We start from the raw sequence: 23,852 nt of genomic DNA on the forward strand, positions 1-23,852 counted from the left end.
CGGGAGAAAGGAGACTGAAATCGAAGCCAAAGAATCTTGGAAATAGGGATGCTTTCCATGGTGCGAGGACCATGACATCAGCCTATGCTCGATAAATAAAGATTTAATCTCTCTCTTTCCCTCATAATGACACCAGCCCGGGCTTTAAAATAATGCCACACCCGTAAAAAGCAACATCTCTTAAGGAAGTAGCAGACTATTCAACGACATTTTATCCATATCCATGCACACAGTATCAATACTATGGTAATAAAATCGTTTTTAGACAGAAATTAGATCAATTCGATTTTGTGGGTCACTTGTTTCTACCTTAGGTGGAGCTTACTTCTGGGCCCGATAATTTCGCGACAGGGCGCCCTTTCTGCGTAAGTTTTGTTCTTGCTTCAGCTTTTATTTTGTTTGAGCATAATTGCCGGAAGGCAAAAGTTACACTTCAGTTTTGTGAATACGGTCTCCCGAAGCCTCCTCAGGCGATTTCTCGGAAGGCCAATTCCACCTTCGCACCCTCGTTTTGGGTGTGAAATTGTGGGTCCATGTTTCTCGATATAGGCTTGATAATTTGGGATTATTTGGACATAGGAGTTTTCTCCGTCGCTTCCAAGTGCACGCCGAAGTCTCTTCTTTGGATGGACAATAGACAGAGCCTGGTGGAGAGAACAGGATGGAGAGGGCGCCATTCAGTGCATGTAGACACCCCCTTTTCGCCGGCTCTCTGGTCGACCGCCATGGTCGCCCACTCGTAACACATGGCACTGCGTCCGGTCAGCAGGCCGCAGAACCTGATGACTTGCTCGCCAACCGCGACTGCCCTGGGTCGCCCAATTCGAGATCGTCTTCCTCCTCTTCTTCTGCCTTCCCCGTGACCATGACGATAACGTTCAAGCAGCATTTCCTTCGTTGCGCCGTACACGTCTAGGGGATTGGCCATAGTCCTTTGATTTTGCCACCCTATCACATCACAGCTCGTGAGTCCCTACACTTGTTAAGGACTATTTATTCAGTTGAAAACCTCGCAGTAATTTACAAAAGTGCAGTTACAAAATTACAGTCATTTACAGTTACAAAACCTCGCAATAATTAGAAATGAGATATGTGAGGGTCTATAACAGAGTAAAGTTATTTCGGGGAGACCTCGTTTCCTATGCTGTCACGTCAGTGTTCCCTTCGATTTTAATTCAATGGTGGAAGTGGGGTGCAAGTATATGCTTCGCTGACAATTTCCGTAATGCGGTCAAAATCCGCGTAACCTTTGCTATGTCGCTTTTTCGCTTGAGTCAACCGATGCGTCTTTCTCGACTCTCCGAAGGATAACCGAGCAGCATTCTTGTAAAGTTGTTCGCATCTTTGCTCTGTGATGAGGCCGTGCACATATTGGCTAGACTATTAAAAGTACCGGAACATCGCACAAAATGAGTGATTATGAAGATTTTTGCGGTAATAGTTCAGTAGTCACCTTTGTACTTAACACGGGACTTCCAGGCCATCGGCACAAACTAAATGTCGCATTCGTGGCCGTCGATCGCCACCGTCTTCAAGATTCCGAATTCCACAACAAACGCAGAAGAACGCCGCGGGGCTGAGCACATAAACACTCGACGTTATCATCTTACGCCGGCCTGTTGCTCTTGAACCTCTTCCACATGTCTGTCTTTCCAGTTTCGCTATTCTCGGCGTATATACTGGATTTCCACCTGCACGAGCCAAGGTACGGTCATGTTATTCGTCACAGCGATCCTCGCCATCGGTGAGCAGTCGCACCGTATTTTCGCCGTTTTTGCTGTTCTTGATGTGGGTAACGCGCATCTATTTGAGTCATTGGGGTTAAAGTCAATGCTTGTTCCAATCCTTGGATCTGCCAGGGCGGCGCAGCAACTACAGCGTCGCGCTACTGCGCACGGGGTCGGGGGTTCGATTCCAATTCACCGCTTGTTTTCTGGTGAGCGTGAAGAACGGAATACAAGCAAGCAAGCAAGAAAGAAAACAAGCTAACAAACCGAAATTCCCGTGCGTGCGAGGTTACGGTGCTCCGAATCCCAGGTAGTCGAAATTAACTCGCAGCTCCTTGACATAGGGCGCGTCTAAAAGCCCAGAATTTTCCTGAGTGCATGAAACGAAAATGTGATTTTGAACTGATCTTTGGCTTGATTTTTAAATTAGGCATAAAACAGTCAACATGAACTTAAAGGCAAAAGCAAATGCTAATAAAATTACTAAAAGATAACTGCGCAAATTTATAAAAAAATCGTACTGATACAGGAAACGTTCTTCCCGCTGCTGCATGCTGCTGTTGGTAATTACGCTCTTGGCCCTCCCACGGCTTGCTGGTCCACATGCTGTTCAACACCGCACACCTATTACCGTGTCTGTGACAGAACTGCTTAGAAATGCACGTAATTATTCTTTTTTCGGAATGACCTGATTCAAACTCATTCAGTGTTTCAAAGTTCCGTCCGCAGTCGAAGGAGCGCGCGCCGCTTGGCTTCCTTTTTCGCTGTGTACTGACCCCCTTAATTTCTGTGAACCAAGCCTTGGGTCTGATTGTCGTCCGACTTGGGTCTGACTGAGCGCTGCTTTATAAAAGATAATCACTTCTCCACTTTCCTCTCACCCTCCCCAGGAACTCTCGACCAACCCCCTCGAGTGAACCTTGACTCCTTGTCCTTGAACGCCTCTTGCTCCAAAGACCATGGAGCCGCCGCGGCCACGAAATGCTGGGGGAGTTGTCTGGGAACGTATAATCTTTAAACAATGGCAGAGGCGGCCTGCTCTTCGGTGTAGCCTTGTGTATGTGCGGCGCAATGCCTGGAAATTTTTATAGTGGCGCAATTCTAGCCTCAACATTACTTATGCTTGTGCTGCACGGAAACTTTCAAGGGACCTTTTTCCAGTACCGGTCCTCCTAGCGGCAGCCACGCCGAACAAGAAATGGCAGTCAGGCACGGCCCCCAAGAGTCTTGCTGTCAGAACACTCGTATACAAAATTCAATTCCTCTCGCGCCACCTGTCACTGGTTGCTTTCACGTGAATGGCAGGGAAGCAGGTGCGCATTCCCGTTACTAATATGCAGTGTTCGAAGCGCCTTTTTAAGTGCAGAGCACTTTAGGGACTCGCCTTGTCGTTGTAGCTCGCTCGCTGGACCCAAGTAGAGCCACACGGCGTTCCGTCATAGCAGCTGTCGTCGCGGCATAACCCAGAGGCTTCGAAAGCCAAGCGGTTTATACAGTCATAAGCGTTCGAAACTCGTAAACCGCTGGCGCTTGTCATATATTTTCCCGTTGTTTAGCGCAAAGAAAACTGTATGCACATTTGAGGCAAAATATACGTAATTAACCGGCAGCGCCCGCATTAATTTAGTTAGGAACGCCCGTTGGGTTGGTTTTTGTGATAGCAAGCGAAAAAAAAGTGGCAGTGCAACGCCGGCACGTGCGGGAGGAAAAGCAAGCACATAGAGAACAGAACTCCCGCTGGCGCAGTTTCAGGCAAGGGACGCGCGAGCACTGCGAAGGCGGGAAATTTCATTGGCATTGGGTGGCAGCAGTGAGCGGATAACTGCGGTACAGCCCATTATGGCAAAGCGCTGCTCTGCACTTCCGGCAGCTTTCACTTTGATTGGAACGGCTTCAATTTTTTTTCGTCTTTCCCTCTTTGTCACTCCCTCACTAGTAGCCATGAGATCGCAGCATGGTCAGCCTCAAACGTCTTGCCCTTTTCCTTTGTAAGCTTTTTTGTGTGCAAGCACCAACTCGCCACGAGCTGTCGAAAAAGAAGAAATAAAAAGGTGCAGTGCTATAGAAAGCATAGCGGCTCTCCCCGCAAGAAGCTGAGGGTGCGTCCATTTGTTTACACTGGCCGAGGCGACTGCCGAGAATGGAGGACCGGGAATCCGCGCATCCGCAGATCGCTACTGAAAAGCGGTCCATTGGCCGCTGATTTACTTTCATTACTGATATTGAGAGACGACGCCCCTTTCGATAGACAGTGCGTTCAAAACCCCACGGAAGGGCTCCTAAACGGCGCTGTCACGAAGGTGTAAAGTGCAGGACGTGTTAATTTTCGTTGCCAAGACGTTATATTGTGCACTGATGAGAAGCAGATGGAGTGAAAAATAACCTCTTTTTGAGCAGAAACTATGGAGCTCAAAGGCATTCATTCAATCGATGTGCACGTTCGCTACGGCGTCCGCAGCGCCAAAATTTCCTTTCAAAGAAACGAAAGAGGTGCACTGCTGGTAGTGCGAGAATCTCTAGTCGATCCGCGACAAGCATCGGCCCGTTTCGGTTGTGTCGTACGAAATCTGGATACGGCCACGAGCTGACGCCAAAGAGACACTTAGCTCACTATGGAGTTTCCCCTGCGAGGCTTCCATAGAGGGTCACACTTATCTCCTCCCAACATTCCCTTTTCGAACAAGGCTTCGCGCCATCCTTTACAATGTTATTCTACTACTACTACTACTACTACTGCTACTACTACTACTACTACTACTACTACTACTACTAATACTGGTAATCTCTTTCTTTGGGCTTAAAAGCTGTCATCTGGCAGTTAGTGTCGAGAAGCGTTTTTTTTTCGGGGAAGGGGGGGGGGGGTGTACCGAAATTTCTTGTTTTTTTTTGAGCAGCCGCTTTATTCAATTTTGCCGGCTACAAACTATTCGACTTAACTTGTCGTCCCGAAAACAAGGTGCTCTATAAATTACCCACCGCGGTGGCTAAGTGGCTAAGGCGTTGCGCTGCTGAGCACGAGGTCGCAGATTCGATTCTTGGCCGCGGCGGCCTCTTTTCTGATGGAGGCGAAAATCAAGAACGCCCGTGTGTACGAGATTTCGGCGCACGTAAAAGATCCCCAGGTGGTCAAAATTAATCCCGAGCCCTCCACTACGGAGCGCCTCATCGCGTGTGTTGCGTCGGCGCGTTAAACCCTACAATCAATCAATCAATCAATCAATCAATCAATCAATCAATCAATCAATCAATCAATCAATCAATCAATCAATCAATCAATCAATCAATCAATCAATCAATCAATCAGAGCAGTAATAATTGAAGGTGTAATCACGCTGTTATGCATTGTTGTTAAGTTTTATTGGTGTAACTTTTGTACAGAAAACATAAAAAAAGTTTGTTAAATGTTTTTGGCGAAGCACGTGGACGCCAGCCTGACGAACTGACCGCTCTCTGACCGATAGTGCACTCCAGTTATCAGCACCGACTGACGACCGTGTTTTGTACTGCGCCGCGAGTACGTGTTTACGAGCGGCGCCTCTTTATCTGTATTTTGTCGGCAACTACTCTCGTAATCGAGCTTCGCTTGATATGTGCGGTTGACAGTCAGCCCTAGTGGAGATTACCGGATATATAGCGTTCCTAATCGAAAAATGCGACTTGCCACTTAGCCTTGTGGATAGCCAGATTTCACAGCTTATTTTGATTGTGGGGTTTAACGCGCCGACGCAGCGCAGGCGATGAGGCGCATCGTAGTGGAGGGCTCCGGATTAATTTTGACCACCTGGGGATCTTTAACGTGCGCCGAAATCTCGTACACACGGGCGTTTTTGCTCGTCGCCTCCACCAGAAAATCAGCCGCCGCGGCCGGGAATCGAACCCACGTCCTTGGGCTGAGCAGCACGACGCCATATACCCACTGAGCCTGCGGCTGTGTTTGACGGCTTATATCAAGGAAAAAAAATCGCCGGACACGAAAGCCTTCAAGCGAATTGTGAATGCGAAGGCAATGATGCTGAAATAAACGCCGCTGAGTGTTTCTTCCATGGCACGGAAGGGCTATTTGCACGGCGACTATTTGTGGCTGTTGCTGCGCTGTGCAATGTCATCGGGGCGTTTGCTTGACACGCCGTCGAATATTGCAGTCCGGGTCAGCCACAGTTGTAGCTCTCCACTTTCCACGTGGATCTGCGTTTCTTAGCAGCGCGGGGCTAAACTTTTTTAAGCGGTTTTATGATGCTTAGCGAAAGAAAAATCCGGCGGTCCCGTATACGCAGGGAACTCACATTGTTCATAGGCGCTAAATCACCCATAATGCGGTTTCGATGATTGTTTTCTGGTTTCCTTAAACGAATTCGGAGCTATATTTATGCCTGATTACCCTGACAGCTGCATATTACCGGTACTCACCTACGGGGCAGAAACTTGGAGGCTCACAAAGAGGGTTCAACTTAAACTGAGAACGACTCAGCGGGCAATGGAGCGGAAGATGATAGGTGTAACATTAAGGGACAAGAAGAGAGCGGAGTGGGTCAGGAAGCAAACTGGAGTTAAAGACATATTAGTGGAAATTAAGAGGAAGAAATGGACGTGGGCAGGGCACGTAATGCGAAGGCAAGATAACCGCTGGTCATTAAGGGTAACAGAGTGGATCCCTAGAGAAGGCAAGCGTTGCAGGGGGTGGCAGAAAGTTAGATGGGCAGATGAGATCAAGAAGTTTGCGGGGATAAATTGGTTACAGTTGGCACTGGACCGAGGTGATTAGAGAATAATGGGAGAGGGCAGTGGGCGTAGATAGACTGGTGATGATGATGATAACCCTGACGCATGTGCTGGGTGTATTAGGCGTTAGCACTTTGGCGTTTTTTGCGCACGGAAATGAAATCGTTGGGAGTTGAGATGTACAACTTTGCTGTAAAAGAAATGGGGATAGGTCGCGATATAGATGATGATAAAGACGAGGATAAGTCAAGCTAAAATATCGGTACGCAAAGCATGGTCTAGTGACACGCCGCCGATACGTCACAAACGACCATGCTCTTCCTGAATGTGTTTAAAAAACAGCGCAGCTGAGACTTCGGCATATGTAAGGTTTCATAGGCACGACTGCTGAACCAACAGTTTAATCGAAGTGGGCACACACGTATATGATAGCGCAAACAACAAAATAAAAACCATCAAGTCATGATTCAGTGGCACCTGCGGGAAATAATTAGGCTCGTCTTTGAGAGTGTCATAGAGGTGGAGCCTACGCATGCGCAGCAAAGGCTATTTAGCAGCCCAGCTTTAATTATGTATGTTGTGACACGAACTGCGCTCACATGGCTGCTACTGAAGTGCAGTGGACGTAGCTTCTGGTGCATCGACGTCATATAAACGGCAGGATTCGCTCGGACGGCGCAGCGAAGTGGCTTCGTCAGCACAGCTCGTTCCGATGCACTTCTACCGCAGCCACGTAACCGTGGTGCAGTCGCCGCATTTCTCCGCAACTATTTTTGAACAGAGGTGTGCATCTGCACGTGCACCATGGAGAAAGGGTAGAGCCTGGAAGCAATCGCTATCATTAATTTAAATATTGATGGTTCATGCTGGGGTCTAACGCGCCGACGCCACACAGGCGATGAGGCGCGCTGTAGGGGAGGGCTTCGGAACAATTTTGACCACTTGGGATCTTTAAGGTGCGCCGAAATCTCGAACACACGGGAGATTTTCGCCTCCATCAGAAAAGCGGCCGCCACGTCTTATGGAAGCCTTTATGGGTAATTGGAGACATGGCTACGAGTGTGCCAATCCTTCCCTAGACGACTTGAAGATCCCGCCACCGCTGCCTCGAGTCGATGCTGAAGAGATGATGGAAGGTTGCAATCTTGAGGGTGACTTTTCATCCGCCACTCGCTGCGAAGAAGACGACGACCTCTTTGATGCATATGACGACGATTACTAGAATCGCAACTATGCAAATATGCAATGATATTCAAACTTAACTGTGTCCGGCAACGCTCACCTATAACAGCTTTGCAATTCAAGTTTTCTGCGTGAGTGCAAGCGTCCCTAAACTTTTTTGATCGGAGTGTGACATGCAACGTATAGCTCGAAGATGCTCGCAGATTGCTCGATGCGACTTTGAATGTGATCAACGAATGCACGGAAATCGACAACAGATATCGTAAACATGAAAAGAAATCAGAATATGTTCTGTACACAATGGAAGCGTTTGTTTATATGTAAGGCATTGCTGGCATCATTAAGTGCATTGAAAACGTATTGAACATATTGGTGATTTTTCAGTTAGTGGCGATTGGCTAGGCACTGTGTGTGGGGATGGTAAAGAAAATAATGCAGAAGTTGTAGACCTGAAGAACGGGAAAGCTGTTCCGCAATTGCGTAGCATGGAACTGCTGACCACAGTTTCATTACTCACGTAGGCCCATTGCGAGGAAGTGCCGGTCGTACCTGAAAGGAGGATACGTAGCAGGTGGCAACAAAGGGAAGGGCTGCTGTTTCTTTAAAAAAAGCCACGTGGGCAGCGCAACCATTGGCAAATGCATTATAATGCAGCAGACTAGAGTGGGACCAGCTCAGGACTCGGTCAGAGAGTAGGACGATTGTGCTGGGTGCGTGGCCCGCTGTCTGGGCGACTGCTTGAATTATGTCGTCGATGCGCGATATTCATATATATATGAAAAAAAAAGCCAACACACATCGATTACGAAGTCGCGAGATCGAAACCCAGTCGCTGTGACCAAAATTCCGAGGAGGCGAAAAGCACACACATGCATGGACTGCGTAATACCAGTGCATATTAAATAAATCCTGGTGGCCGAAATCATACGTAGCATTCCTCTACAGCGTATCTCATTAGACCAAAACAAGACAGTTCTGAAATGTTTGCAACAATAAATGCATTAAACTGGGACCGTGGACCTGAAAAGAGGAAGCGCTCAGTTTTACGCAGAAATTACACAACGCGGCGAAGTGATAGAAGTGCGCTTTCCCGCAACGCAGTCACGGAGCGCTAAGACGCTACACGCATACCGAGGGTTAGGCGTGCCTCATAGCAAAGCAAGCACGGCGCTAGCAGACGACACGAAGCCCCGCCTCCAAGACCACGAAAATGCCTAATGCTGTATTGCGATATTCACCGGGAATACAGCATTAGGCATTTTCGTGCATATTCCTCATCCAAAGACTATGACCGTTCACTCTGCTCTGTACCTGGTCACCTAATTTCTTTTTCCTTTTTTTTCATTCCTTAGTGTCTAGCTTAATACTCGCCCTCATGCCTCCAACCTTTGCTTCTGGAATTCAATTTTATTTATTTAAATTCTTTTTTTTTTTACTCCGCGTGGTCTTGTGCCCCGTACGTCACTCTAACTTTATCTTTTCGTTTTTGAGTTTCAGGACAGGCCTGTACCAGGAATGTTGCCGTGGGTGACACGTGCCATTTCAGCTGCCGGGCCATTGCTTTTTCTTTTGTGTGTGGGTTTATGTGGTTTCCCTCCCTGTTTTTTCTCCTTTTTTATTTTTTTCTTGACCTAGTTAGTTTTCCCCCGTCTCTATCTTTTCTTTTGACCTGAGGCTTGCGGATAGTTTCTGATAAGGACCCCACCCTCACCGCCTGGTCTGCTTCCGGCGGTTCTGAGATCCTTTTCCTATACCCCGCGGCGTGTCAATAAGCACCCTCTCATCCTTTCTGTCCGAAAATTCCACGAATATCAACCACCAGCTGACTTCCGTGTGACCTACTTCGCGGCTTAAACTAGACAACCTTCTTGGCCACTCAATCTCTCCCCCGACACACTCCGAAACCAATCAGCTTGCTCAATTTCCCTTCCATCTTTCCCTCTCCTTTCACCTGGGGTCCTACCCCTATATAAACCCTGCCTGCCAGGCGAGAGATTGCCCTGAGGAAAGCAAGTTCTCTTTGCTGAAACGTAGGCCACAATCGTGCTTTTACCTTGTTCGAAGTTTTTCTTCTCTTGTGTTCTCTACCATCTTCAAAGTTCTACTACTCCCTATATATATATATATATATATATATATATATATATATATATATATATATATATATATATATATATATATATATATATATATATATATATATATGGCCTTCGTCAGAATCTGACGAAGGCCGGTCCTCCAGCCGAAACGTTAAAAATCATTCCTTTCTCGACGTGTGTGCCCCCTTTTTGTTTTCATAAGTTTGACCGGTGTCCAGAAACTGTTTCTTGCAACTATATATATATATATATATATATAGATATATATATATATATAATGAATTTTCCTGTGGACCGGTTGGTTTGATCAGGAAGCTGTGATAAAACGTCAGGACACAGTGCGCGTGCGTGAAACCGGGCTTCCATTGTGTCAAAACGGTGACTTGAAAATCGCGAAAAAGGAACGGATCTACATAGAAGACACGTACACGTAAATTGATCATGAAGGTGTGCAATAGTACACCTTTATCTCATAAACCACGTATCGGTATACATTTACATCATTCGTAGAAGCATTTGCTTAGTGCGCAAAAAGTCGTACGGGTTCGTTCTTGGTTCGCAATTTGGGTCTTTTGAAGTTTGACGATCGATTCAACGCACTTTGAGCGAAGGTTCGACGCACGCTTATCTTAGTGTCCGTGCTTCTCTCAACTTTTTTTAGGAAGGCATGGCAAATTTTTTCACGTGGTGTGAAACATTTTGCATACACGGGCCTACCGAGACCTTTTACCGGCCCTCCGTATAGTTTCTGCGCGTGGGAGAGCCTTCGCTCGCCTTCTTCGGAGATGCGACATCAGACGTGGGATTACAAGCACTCTGCAACCGCTCCAGCTGGTAGTCAAGCCTGCTGGCAGTATGGTGCGGGCAAGATTTCACCAGGACATTCCGGAAATCAAAGTTGATAATGCCTCTTTCAGGAGTTTAGGATGGTCCGAGTTGTGTGGCAGAAGGGGCGTTTTTTCACAGCAGGGCGCTTTAGTCTTGAGGTAGGCCCGGTGGCTTTCGAAAAATCAACGACAAAGAAACAAAACCCCCCCGGTGCGAGGCACCCGGCACGACATTCGCCCAGCAGCGTAGGCGGAGGCAAGCCTCGCCTAAAGCTATGACGGCATCGAGCGCGCCGACACCGCTCGACCTTCGAGAACACTCCATTAGTGGCGGGATCTCTCGCGTGCTGTTCTCCTCATCAGTTCACGTGCGTTTGCGCCTCAAGTGGGAAACAGAACAGCTCGCGCTACACACGCCGAGTTCGCGAAGCCGTTCGCCACCGGTTCTAGCGCGTGCTAGCGCGGTCCACTTTGGGAGAGATGTGAAAGGCTGCTGACAAAACGGTCCGGGCTTGCCAATCACGGAAAACGTTCAGCGGCAAGTTCGGAAATTCGTGTGAGAGGCAACAGCCGGGTCTCGGACGAAGGCAGAGGGGTCGCCAACTCTGTTGTTTCTCCAGCCTTGCACCACTACTGCAAGCGGCGTCAATTTTTTCTTGTGTCGTAGTTGGTAGCACCAGCAGGCAGGGTGTCGAACCGAAATTTTTTCGGGTTCGGTTCGGGTTCGGGTTCAAGGCTTTTGGGTTCGGTTCGGGTTCAGTTCCGGCGCACCATTCCGTTCCGGTTCGAACCGGTTCGAACCGGTTCAAACGGGTTCGAACGGGTTCGGAGAAAAAAAAGCAGGCGTGTTTTTTTCTGTTAATTTTTTGTGTTCGGTTTTCGTTTCCTTGTCAGGTTGCTTTGTGAAAAACGAAGCCATAATGTAGGTTTTTTTGTGCAAATGTTTTGTTTTGGCCAAAAATAAGCAACCCTGCAACCCTTTCTTCAACTTTGTTCGAAATCTTGAATGCTTGCAGAAAGTAGTCAACCAACACATCCAGTACTTAGATCAGGGAGTCGGAAAGTCGCTCAGACAAAAAGTACTGCCCTGTCCCAATCAGATAACTTACAAACGTGCTTGAAATATTTTTCTCTCTTCGCCAGTCAGTCTTGGCGTTCTTCTACCGCTGGAATGACGTCATTACAGCGATTTAGCGGCTATTTGCCGGCTTTCCTTAAGTTGCGACATTAAAATGAAACCACAAAAGCGGAGCAGAAACGGCAAACGTATCTGCTGGGACGAGCAAATCCCGCACTGCTCCTCTGTGCTGGCAATAGCTATAATTTTTGCAGTGCTTCCAGATGCGAAGATAAGAGTGAGAGCGTTGATCTAAAGTGTTGAAAAGTTCCTTTAACTGTAAAATGTACTGCAAAATGTTTTCTATAGTAGGTCCATGATTAAAAAATTAACTGAAGCGAAATGAAAAATTCGCTCGGACACTTAAGATTCCGTATTTGTATGAATTTGAAAGCCCTGCTTTTTATGGCAGCAAGTTTATTTTTATTGATTTAGTTTCTTTCATTTTTGTAATTTTTTAAATTTATTCTTGCATCATAACACTGCAGTTTTATACCGTGCAGTTTTTGTTTTTAGGAAGAAAATGACGGACGATTACGACACTCGCTAATGCGAAATTTGAGTGCAGCGCGAACTGTAGTCTTCTCGGCGACGGCGCATAGATGCTGTTCCTCAGGAAGTGATCGCGTCATCAGTTAATGCACGACGGCGCGCGGCGTACTCTGTCGTTATCTCGTAAGGGGTCGCCACTGTGAAGCACGTCTGGAACGGTCACGGAATTACACCCTCCCCCTTACACTTCCGCCATACTTGCAGCCTCCGTTTTCCTGCTAGCTCTATCTTCGGTGGCGTCTTCGTTCTCTTGGTTACAACGAGTCCAACGCTGAGGGACTACGCGAAACCACAGGAGCGGGTGCTTAAGGGCTGCGTTCTAACACATGGCTCTACGTAGCCGCTGTGCAGCCATGTGATCCACTCCCTTCGCCGACAAGTGACGGGACGCACATCGTCTACAAATAATGCGACCTCGCCAGTCTTCTGGAAGGCAAAAAGGTAGCCTCCTGACCAGTGGGCAGCACATGGGTGCCTCCGACGCCTCCCCCCCCCCCCCCCCCCCGGTGCATCTTCCCAGCCTCCCTGCAGACTGCCTATTGCCCCGTCCTACTATAAGCAGACGACCCGTCCGTCCACAATCGTTTTAATGCGTACCATTCTTTGCCCACAGCAAGGACCGTGCAACCTCCTTCATTTCCACAAAAATACCGATCTCGCGGGAGTTCCACCTGCAATCGCTATAATAGCGTAAATGGAGATAACTGGTCGCACAAAATTTCTGAAAAACTAAAAAATAAAAAAAGTAATCACCGAAACTGGCAAACCGTGTGACACCCTGCATTTCCACAATAATGAGGATTTTAGAAAATTTCCACCTGTAATCGTTATGTAGGGTAAATGGAGATAATTAGTCGAACAAAATTTATAAATGTAAAAAATAAAAGAAATGTAAAATAATTGCGGAAACTGGCGAACCGTGTAACACCCTGCATTTCCACAATAAGGCAGATTTCGCGAGTTACAAATGTAATCGTTATAATAGCGCAAATGAAAATAATTGGTAGAACGAAATTTTGAAAAACTATAAAATAAGAAAAATATTAAGCAATTAAGGCAAATGGGAAACCATATAACTGCCTGCATTTCCACAATAATGGAGATTTCGCGAATATTCCATTTGTAATTATAGCAGCGTCAATTGAGATAATTGGTCGGACAGGATTTATAAAAACGAAAAAAAAAAAAAAACTTGGCTGTAGAAACTCTCACTGAGGACAAGCGGCATAGGAATGCTACGCATTAGTAGATAATTGTTTGAATTTCTGCAGAAATTTTCTAGTACCCTGGAGTGTCGCCATGGAAAGCATTTTGCGTCTCCGTCGCCTCCCCCCTCCGCCCGGGCGTCTCGTGGCGGGCCGCCCCTCGTCCCGAAATCACGCATCCTCGCAGGAATCGCCTGCCTGGCAGGCAGCCAGGCAGGCAGGTAGTTTACTGGCGAGGAGGCAGTCGCAGTCTTTTTGGCGGGCAGGAGAGCCTGAGCGCCCAACATCTTTTTTGGTTCCACCAAATTTCTAGGCACGCACGCGCGCATGCACCCCTGTTTTCGCACAATGAGGCAAATAATTTTGCATTTAAATAAATTGATTGGTCTGCTACGCTTTTTATGTACCCTTGTTTCAACAGCGCTTTAGCTTTTACACGAAATCATTAGCACTGCTAGAAGTCGAAAACAGTCTGGCGTCGGCGTCAACCTCCGACTGTCAAGCGTGGCTGGTGGTATTTAAAGCGATTTCCTTCTGCTCATCTTTCATATGCTAACGTTCCAGTTAGAAAGAAAGAACGGCTTTACTGACTCATTGGACGCCGTGTACAGGACGGCATTGGATAGGGAACCACCTGAGACACGAACTTGCTAAATGGCACTTCAGCGACAGGTGAGAGCGGTTGGGCTATACGAAAGATAATAGCTGAGTGAAGTCACAAGCAGCAGTAATTATCCCTCGTAGAGAGAGGGAAAATGAACTTAAAATAAATCGAGGTAAAGTTTCAGAGAGGCGTCCTCATTCAAGGGGTAGAGTCGATAGTCGTTTCTATCAAAAGAAACTGATCTTCCAGGCCGGAGCTGGCCAAGGCTTTCTCCCAAATCTCTATGGAAACGTGTAGGTTGGGTGGATCTAGGGTGGACTTGTCGCAGCCGCCTACTGTGTGTATGAGGTTCCCAGGCGCCCCACAGAAGCGACGAAATGGAGAGAATTGTGTCCGGTCAAAGAGGTGAAGACTGGTGATTTGTGGGAAAATGTTAATCCGCAGTGCGAGGAATAATCTTTCCTGGTTATTCGCTAGTGATTTGTGCGAGAAGGAATACGTTCTACGGGAAAGCCTATAGTGCTAATTAATTTCCTGGTATGTATATAGGATGCATGCGCTCTGGCTCGGCTTCATCAGCGCTGGCTAAGCGGGTCAAATGTCCAGCCACGAGGTTGGTGATCTTGTCTGCCGGCGATGCCAGTATGAGCTGGTGCCCATACAATCCTGGCTGGCCTCGTTGGTGGTCTCTGCTTGTTCATTCGAAGTGTTGTAACATGCAATAGACTGTTGGCAAAGTTGCGCCACGCCTGATAAGAGTCTGTTATGAGACTTTTGGCGGCCCTTTGACTAAGCGCACGTGCTATCGCCTCTTCCTCAGCTTGGAAGGGGCTGTTTTCGGGGGTTGAGATGCTACACCTGTGGAAGGCTGCAGAACGGTAGCACGAAGAAAGAGAAGAGTATCGGAGAATGCTATCGGGTGTCTTTCGCATCAAACCAGTTAATCGTTCCTTTTTTTTTCAGTTTAGTTGCTTCCTAGTCTTACCTCATATATACACACATTTTGAGAACCTTTTGGTGAATATAAGACATGCATTAGGCTATTAGTGTTTGACTTCAGTACGAGATGTAAATCTTACGCGAGAAATAACATAAGAGCGTAATACGTGCATACAAAAGGCCTTTTATAGCATTCAGGTGGTCGACACATAACGTTCCGGCTATTTTGTGCGTAACTAAATTTCCTGATTGGTCGAGAAAGAGAACGCTGCAAAATTTACAAATGCCAAGGACCCCAAATCTATCATGTTTGGTCCAACCCCTAATTCGCCTTAACTGACCCGCTAATTCCTCTAATCCATATTAATCAACACCGCAGTTCCACTGATTTACATTAATTCATTCACTCATCTCACTAAACCACCCTAGTCTACCCGCTAATCCGCGTTATTCGACCTAAATCCATGCATCGAAATGCTATCGCATTTACTTTAAAAGTGAAATTGAGAAGGCCCCAATTTTTTTTTCAATTCTCATGTTCTTCTAGGGCAGTAACCAAAGGACACAACGGCACTGTACAAGAAAAAGTGATGGTGATGTAGAGAACTGTGAGTGTTTGTGTCTCAGTGCTGTTTTTATAAAGTGCCCACTCAAACTAAAATAAGTGGAAGATACGGATTTATTGTTGATGGTGTCCCTGAAGACCTTTGCAAGCGGACACGGATGCATTCGAATTAACAACATAAAAACTTCACCCGATTTTAAACACACTGCAGATAGAAACCATAAAGAATACCCCATGTTATGTTGCCACGGAATATGCGTTCTAACTTATGTTATTGTGAATGCAAAAAGATAATTTGGGGAGATGGGCAATACTTAAAGCAAACTAGTAGTGTATATGGACTTTACATTAAATTTAGGGTAATAATAGGATGAGAACCTTATGGGCCTTGGGAAGTTGTCACAGAATTGAGCGATGTAATAATTTAGTGGCCGATGTCTCGGACGGGAGGAGCGACAAACAACTCCCCCTTACGTGCGAATTCGAGAATGTGGTTCGGACCTGCTAACCGGCGATAGGTCCACGCCTGATTGGCCGCTGGCGTGAGGCACGAGACGGGGTACGGGAAAACAGTTTCAAAACAACGGACATTTACTTCACATTCACAGGAAATTCGAAACAGACAGACAGAAGGTTTGACGAGTAAATACACACTGCAGTTGACACCCCGTTGGGGTCAGAGCTGCCAAGACACCGACACGAAGTACATTAATCACAATGAAAGAAAAGGTACACGCCGTTACGAGCCCGAGGAGAAGACGACAGTAAATGAAGGGGACAGTAGAGTGTACAATAGGCGGGGTTGGAGGCTTCCCCCAACTACTAACAATAGGCCCGCTAGAAACACATACCGCGTGGTGCACTGAAGGAGGCGGATAAGAAGCCCGTGCAGTCCGCATAGGGAAATACAACACAGAAGATGAAAAGGAAGAGTCCGAAGAAAGATGGAGAAGGGGAGAACATCTTAGCTGCGGTCCGGCCGATGGTCTCGCCGGGGTGACGGAGGCTGTCGGTCGTCTGTGGTGGGGCACCGCTGATCAGCGACGCAATTTGGGTGAACTCCGGCCGCGCACTGTCGCCTCCTTGAGGAATCTTCGGGGGCCCGAAGTTCACCGCCGTCGTCGCTCGGCCTCCCCAGCACAGCCCTCAAGGCCGACGCCGCGTCCCGGCCGTACGTCCGGCCACCACCAGTTCTCAGCCCATTCTCCCCGGAAACCCCGCGCTGCACCACGCACACAGTCCACCGGGCCGCGCGTCTTCCGAGAATTCCCGGGGCGCAGCCTTCAGTAGGCCGCGGCACTCTCGCCCACCTCTCTCCCCGAAACACATGGCCAGCCCACCCGGGTGCGACAATGGCGGCGAGAACATTCCTCCGCTTTGCGGTACGGCTCCTCTCGGCGAACGGCAAGAAATGGCGAGCGGCAAGAAAACCCGTCAAGGAGGGACATGAATTTCGCGACAGAAGTGCAGAGTATGCAAAATATTGCGTGGTGCCGTCTGGCGAATGGTAAAAATATCTTCGGGTGCAAGGTAGGGTACCGGAATGGAAAACTAGAAATCACAGTTTGGAGGCCCCGGAACCGGTTCGGAACGGTTCCTTCAATTCGTTCCGGTTCGGGTTCAGTTCCAAAATGGCGGAAAAAATACGGTTCCGGTTCAGTTCCGGTTCCGGGCAAAAATTCGGGTTCGGTTCCGGTTTTCGGTTCGGTTCCTGTTCCGGTTCGACACCCTGCCAGCAGGTGCCGTCAAGAGCGGAACTTAAACCACAAACCTAAAAAAAAAAGATTTCCTCCGCTACCGGGAGCTGGAACATTAGGTCGCAAGTATGCGGTCCCCAAAATGATGTCGATGTCTCCTCTCGCTGAGGTGTTCACAAAGCTCGGTGTTCACATTGCAGAAAAATTAAAATATTAGAAATATATTGAAATACACGCACAGACTTCTTCTAGTCTTTCCTAGATGGTTCGGTCGCAGTGCGCAACAACCGCTTGGCTAGCCTCTGTGGGACGCCGCTACGACGGGACTCCGCTACGACGGAATGCCGCGTGGCTGTACTTGGGTCCAGCGAGTGAGCTACGGCGACAAGACGAGCCCCTGAAGTGCTCTGCACTTACAAACATACAAGGTTCGTGCTGCAGTGACGTGCCATGGGCAGGAGTGACATCCAATGTGCCAGCACTAAAAACGTAGTTACCTGCACGTTAGCATTCAAGTGATGCGATCAAACAGAACTGGAGGCCCAACTGCAATCGTCCAGTCACGTGTACTTGGAATGGGTTATGTTAGGCGGCAGTCAATCGCCCAAACAAGATTATGTGGCGTCACAGAGAAGTTGCCGCAAAGTGGCTGGACAGTCGCCACTGCCTCACACGTCTTTTTTAATATCTCCGTTATTTGTTCGAAGTTCGCGATAAAATTGGTATTATAGTTATCGGGACAAAGCAGTATTTCTATTCAACTAAAATTGTATTTTGTCTTTATCGCCTCTTTGAAGGGTGTATAGTGCACTAACAACACTTTTTACAGCCTAGCAAAAACACAATAAAAACACTTTTAAAGGGTGTTTTGTCGTATAACATTCTTTGCAGGTTTTTTTTGTGTTTTTTCTAGGCTGTAAAGCTGTTCATTAAAGACGAAAGTCATTGTTAAGCGTGTAAATAACTTTAAAGTATACCAGAGGATGTTCTCGCCTCCACTGCGAGGAAACACTCGGAAGAATGTGCGCGACGGTTCAGAATGCGTTGCACTCTGTCCGAGAGTGCGGTTGACTCTCGGGAATAAAGCGCAATGCGAATATGCCCGGTCATAGCGTCATAAAGGGGGGGGGGGAATTTGCGAAGTATTATGGCGCAGCCAGTTGTCGCGGGGATTCGTCAGTGCAAGGAACCATACGTTATAAATGAGGAGCACTTTAGGGGCCCGGCTTGTCGTCGTAGCTCATCCGTAGTCACGGTATCTAGCTATCGTTGTAACGCGGCGTCGCGCACCATACAAAGGCTTCGAAAAGATCCCGGCTTCCCCTTGTTGGGATCGAACTTGGGTCCTTCGCGTTACGAAGCCGATGTCAATCCCATTGCGCCACAGAGGCACACGTTCCTTAAATGCAAAGTGTTGGGGGTGATCTTTGCCACGGAGGCTAAAGTTGCTAGACCGCTAATAAGTACACGATAATATAAAATAAGGACTAAATTATGAATTAACTTATTAGTTATCTCAGATTAATGAAAACTCAATTCAATGTCGCTTTGTAGGCGTTTTGAGGGGCTGCAGCGCCCTCTCTTGACGATTTTCAGTATCAACGCCCGGCTGATACCGAAACTAGTCAAGTGAGGGTGACACAGCCCCTCTGGCGAATCACTGCTCCGCACTTGGCAGCTGTCACGTTGAGTGGAACTGCTTCATTTGAGGCGCGTTTTTGTTTTACATCAATCTTATACAGAGTTGTTTTGAAATTGCATTGCCGCGTTCGATTTCATATTCTCGCGGTGTGACTTCCATAACATCGTAACAAAACATTTTACGTAACTATAATTTGTGCAATCTTTTTCCCACACAGGCGTCACACAGCTGTCGCTAGAAGCCCCAATTCAAGATAACCCGCTCTACCGGTGCCAAGACAAAGCTAGGGGAGAGGCGCCCCACGGATTCACGAACGCAACGGTAAAGATTTCACTTTTGAACGCGCTGACACTTCGAAGCCGCGTTGACTTGCTTTCCAACCGTCATTTGTGGCTGCAGGTTGAGATTGCTATCGGCAACTGGTGGTGGTTGTGTGCTTTCGAATGTAGACATGGGGCCATGTTCAAAGCCAAGCAGTTCGATTTGCGTAATTTTTAAACGAAGGCAGAAGCTGAAAATACGCGGCTTTAATTCTCCATTGTTTGTTTTGTATACTTTCACGTAGGAACAGGGCACAATGAAATATCATGAGCACTGACTTCAAAACTCCCGTAGAAGCTTCCGAAAATTGTAACACGCTTGATTGAGTTGCCACGTAAAGTAGTGTTTTTGCATTTCTAAGTTAACGGAAGCGTTAACAGGACGGCAGTGGAGATCAAGTCTTGGGAAAAACGCGGGGACATCATGGTAGAATCAGAGTTTAGTTTAGCTGCATAATTTAGAGGATAATACAAGCCTTAAGTTAGAAAAGGAGAGAAAGCAATGGGTAAGTACCTTAGACACGTTACATGGACTTCGTCATTTCCCTTACTGAGGAGGGGGCGGAGAGGGGGATCACACATCATAATCATCCTCGTAATCAGCATGATTTGCTCCGGTTTTTACTGATGAATTATTCTTTCTAAAAGCGCATATTCACCAAAATGCCCATGAATGTCCGTAATTGCAAAGGCACCGCAATAAACTGCTGCAGCTGGAGAATTATTGTACAAAGACGTGGATATAAATTTAGAAACGCAAAATTTAGACCCAATAACATCAACTGACTTCATATATGCATTCTCGGAGAATGAGAAACTTTGATAACTCAAACCCAAATGGCTTCGTTTATTGCGGTCGAAATGCGAAGGAGTTACCACTATATATTATGCCCCATTGAGTACACGTACCCAAACTCTCAATTATCGAAAGATGAATTGTTTTTTTTTTCGTTCCAATTAGTTTCTGGAAAGGCTTCTACGGAACGGAATATGTTGCGGTGAAAGCTGCTTGTGGTTTTTCGGCGAACAACGTATGTTTAACAACTTTTCAGGCATCATGAATGACCCCTTCGGCGCGTATGTAACATGCGAATTTACGTCAATCAGCATTGTCCGGTACCAAGTACATAGCTCCTTGTTTGGAATGAGTGACGAGCTTGCACCTCTTGTGCTGCCTTAATTTTTTATCCTCGAAGCCTTCAAATGAAGCTTTTAGTAATGTTGTTGTTGCTTACCCTTCCATTAGTACAAGTGGCAGTTGTACTGGCGGCTGTGTGCATATTAGCCAGTACAAGTAATACTATTAGGAATAGTCCGGCTGGTTAAACTTTTATTCGCTTCAAAAAGCCAGAGAGCCCACGCTCCCAGACGACAAAGAGAATCGCCGAAATTGGTGTAAAAATGTTGGCAATTTAAAAACATGACTTTAGTCCTCTAAAGTCACGCTAGATGCATTAGTCTGTTGTGCATCGATGTTAACTTTTCGAAGTGATGGAATTGTGTCTGCAAATTTTGCCTATTCACAAATTTAAGGAAAACCAAGGGGTGTAGAATGTAGCACTTTCTGGCATCCCAGAACTTGTAGCGGTTACTGGAAGTTTGGTGCGTGTGATCGTTATTGGCCCTCTATTGTTCAGTTCACAGAAAACGTGACAGAGTGCATCTACTTCTGCCATCCAGAATGGATGGGCGAACAATGGTATTTCGGCGCCATACACGACGGCACCCCATGTCGGGTAAGTTCAACAAATACATGTAGAAATATTACGCGCTAACTCTGTTATGGTGGAATGGGCTACTAATAAATTAATTATGGGGTTTAACGCACCGAAGCTACAGTTGGGCTATGAGGCACGTCCTGGTGGATGGTTCCGGTTTAATCCACGAGTGAAACTTAAGCCCAAACTGACACAGGGACGAGAAAGGGAAAGCAGAAAGCGACACCAGTGCTGGTGTCGTTTCCCTTTCTCACCCCTGTGTCAGTTTGCGCTTAAGGCCGGGTTTAGACTGTTGCTGCAACTGTCGTAATAACTTTAAAGAATGACGTCATTTCACGTCTCAGCTAACCGAACTACGTGACATGCCGCTTTTTTACGTCCATAGATCACGATACGGCTTTTACATCGGTAGTCTGAACATAGCCTTAGCTTCGCTCATGAATGTTCACCAACTAGCTCGTCTCTCCATTTTGCTCCGGTGTAATCTTGACCACCTTGGGATGTTGCGCCGAAGTCTCGGCACACGGGCGTTTTCGCTTTTCTCCGTCATCTGAAAAGCGGCCACTGTGGCGGGTAAATGGGCTGTCACGAAGTACACAATGCTGCAAAGTAATCTATTATCTTCTCTATATTTTTAGAACATGTAGACAAGGGTCAAGTAAGTTCCATGTCAAGTAAGTCCCACAAATATAGGTGCAATTCAAACTCCATAAAAGTTGTTACAGTGAAATAAACTATAACGAAGTGACTGGCACAGCAAAGATATCGTAAATTTTCTTTATTTAATTGACGCCGCATCTAGACAAGGGTCCTATAAGCAGTGGTTAAAAACAAGTAATTTATGTTCCCTCTCCAACTTTGTTCCAACCAAGCTTTACTGTAATCATCCAGAAATTGGCCCAGCCTACTTTAATTGCGAACAACCCTGGCAGCTTCTCCGAATTAACACGCTGGGGCTAAAGAAAAACTGATGTGACGCAGCATGTGTATGGGCATACGGGTCAGGGCACATGAAAAGTACCAGAGAAGGTTAAAAGGGATCATGAAGACTATATACGACCTTGTTAACTTTGCAAGAACTAATCTTTGCTAACTCACTCAGCCCTATCCAGCACCCAAAGACGATTTATAACAAAAAAAGACACATGAACAAATAATTAAATCATTTTAAGTTCACGGTACACGACATCACCAGTGACAGTAGCGGCACCAGTTACTGAATTCAGGGAAACACTAAAAGCATACTTATTGGTGTTATTTTAAGTTATACGGCCTAGCGCAACTAGGGGCTCCAGTAGAACCACCCACTCATGTTTGTTGGCGGTGGCTTCAATAATCGCGCAAACAAGATTCTGTAACTTCATAGACACCTCGTCGCTGCTTCACCTATTTTCGTTTAAGTGACTTATGTCTAAGTGACTTATTTGAAGTTTGTGGTAACATTGGTATCATTGTTGTCGAGAAGAGGCCGTCTTCTAATGAACTAATCTTGTATTTGGTCCTCATCGCCCCCTTTAAGTTGTGGTTCCATGCGTCAAAGTTACATCCGGACCCCGAAAAGTGCTGCAGTGGATGACCAAGGAACAACTGAGATCACTGGGAAATCTGGAAAACTCGTGCCGATGCCTCTAATACGCGGTGTCTTCTGCTTATGTCTTCGGCTGACGTCTTCTAGCCCACCGCTGTCGTCTCCGTTGTCCACCGCCAATAGAAAAAATATTGACCGCTGCACACAATTTAATTCCTCACGTTGTTTTCAGTAGCGCAACGCCTCAGCCAACGCCTCGGGTACGCGGGACGTGCCGCAGGAAAGACAACCTTGCAGGAGTAGTAAAAGGCTCACGGTGGTTTAGAAAGTTCTTGGATAAATGCGTTTCTCTGCCTAATAAGGCAGACAAACCCAGGGGGAAAAACAAAACAAAAGTAGGCTCATTACGTCCTGTCGAAAACACAATTGGACCAAATGGAACCATTTGCATTTTCAAATGGTTCCAGCTGAACCAATGATGTTTTCAGTAGGTCCAAATCGTCCTCCAGTTATTTTTTTTCGCAAGGGTTGTAATGTGTGGCTTTGAGGGGGTTGCCCCAATTTCGGTCCCTGCTTTTTTCGTGCTGCGAGAAACCACTGGAGTCACCTTTGTGCCAGAACGAATACATTAACATTGGCGTAAATCTTGCTCCATGCTCCATTAAAGGACACTACTTGCGTAATGGCGAGCACAAAGACTAAGTACACATAGTGAAACCTTTTGATGCCACTACAAATGGAAGCACGGCTTATATGTGTAAGCATTGTTAGAAACACCGGTACAGGTTTTTTGGGCACATTTCAGACAAAACACGAGTATTTACGAGTTGTTTTTTTTAAAAAGTGCTCATTGAATTGGCTGTTTTGAAAAGTTGGCTAGAAAAAGCTGTGCGGGAAGGAGACGAGCGAACCCCGCCTTCTGGTTCAGAGACCAAGGATCGCGAGCGCGTTGCTAGGATACATCACTAGGTGTCGCAGCATTAAAAAGGCGCTGCTTTGAAAGCAGACGAGCGCGTAGGCGGGTGAATTACGCTGTGGCGAAGGTGCTACAGAAACCTGCAAAGAACGCTAAGAGTTATAAGACAATTTCTCAATCGCAAATTGCCCAGCTCCTGCCCAAGGGCCTTGTTTTCTTCCACCCCCAATCTTGTGCAGAGAAGCATGTAGGCGGTTATAAAGGGCGGCAAACTATTTTCTTGGGCAGCTTCAACCCGAAAATTGTGTCTGTCTGTCTGTTGGTCGATCGGTCGGTCCTTCGATTCAGCCATCCAGCTAAAATTGAAAAGAATTGAACGATACGTTTTTACAGGCAAAATATTTCCGAACCACTAAATCTGGAAGCATACTTCATACGTGCTAACTAGTTGCGCAAAACAACAATGCACGGCTGGTACTAGCACTCTTATTTTAA

The 23,852-nt window shown here is 46.8% G+C and overlaps 1 protein-coding gene across 1 annotated transcript in view; it reads left to right on the forward strand.

Annotated features, from left to right (window-relative positions):
- The first annotated feature begins 1,629 nt into the window (after nt 1-1,629).
- Nucleotides 1,630-23,852, forward strand: part of LOC144145614 (uncharacterized) — a 28,615-nt gene continuing 6,392 nt past the window's right edge. The window contains exons 1-3 of the mRNA XM_077677289.1: nt 1,630-1,744; nt 19,093-19,196; nt 20,833-20,931. Of these exons, the coding sequence (XP_077533415.1) occupies nt 1,714-1,744; nt 19,093-19,196; nt 20,833-20,931 (234 nt within the window). The 5' untranslated portion in view covers nt 1,630-1,713. The remainder of the gene's footprint in view (nt 1,745-19,092; nt 19,197-20,832; nt 20,932-23,852) is intronic.

The sequence above is a fragment of the Haemaphysalis longicornis genome, unplaced genomic scaffold, assembly GCF_048455015.1.
Source record: "Haemaphysalis longicornis isolate Haplotype H1 unplaced genomic scaffold, Haemaphysalis longicornis Haplotype H1 scaffold_7, whole genome shotgun sequence".
Classification (NCBI taxonomy): Eukaryota; Metazoa; Arthropoda; class Arachnida; order Ixodida; family Ixodidae; genus Haemaphysalis; species Haemaphysalis longicornis.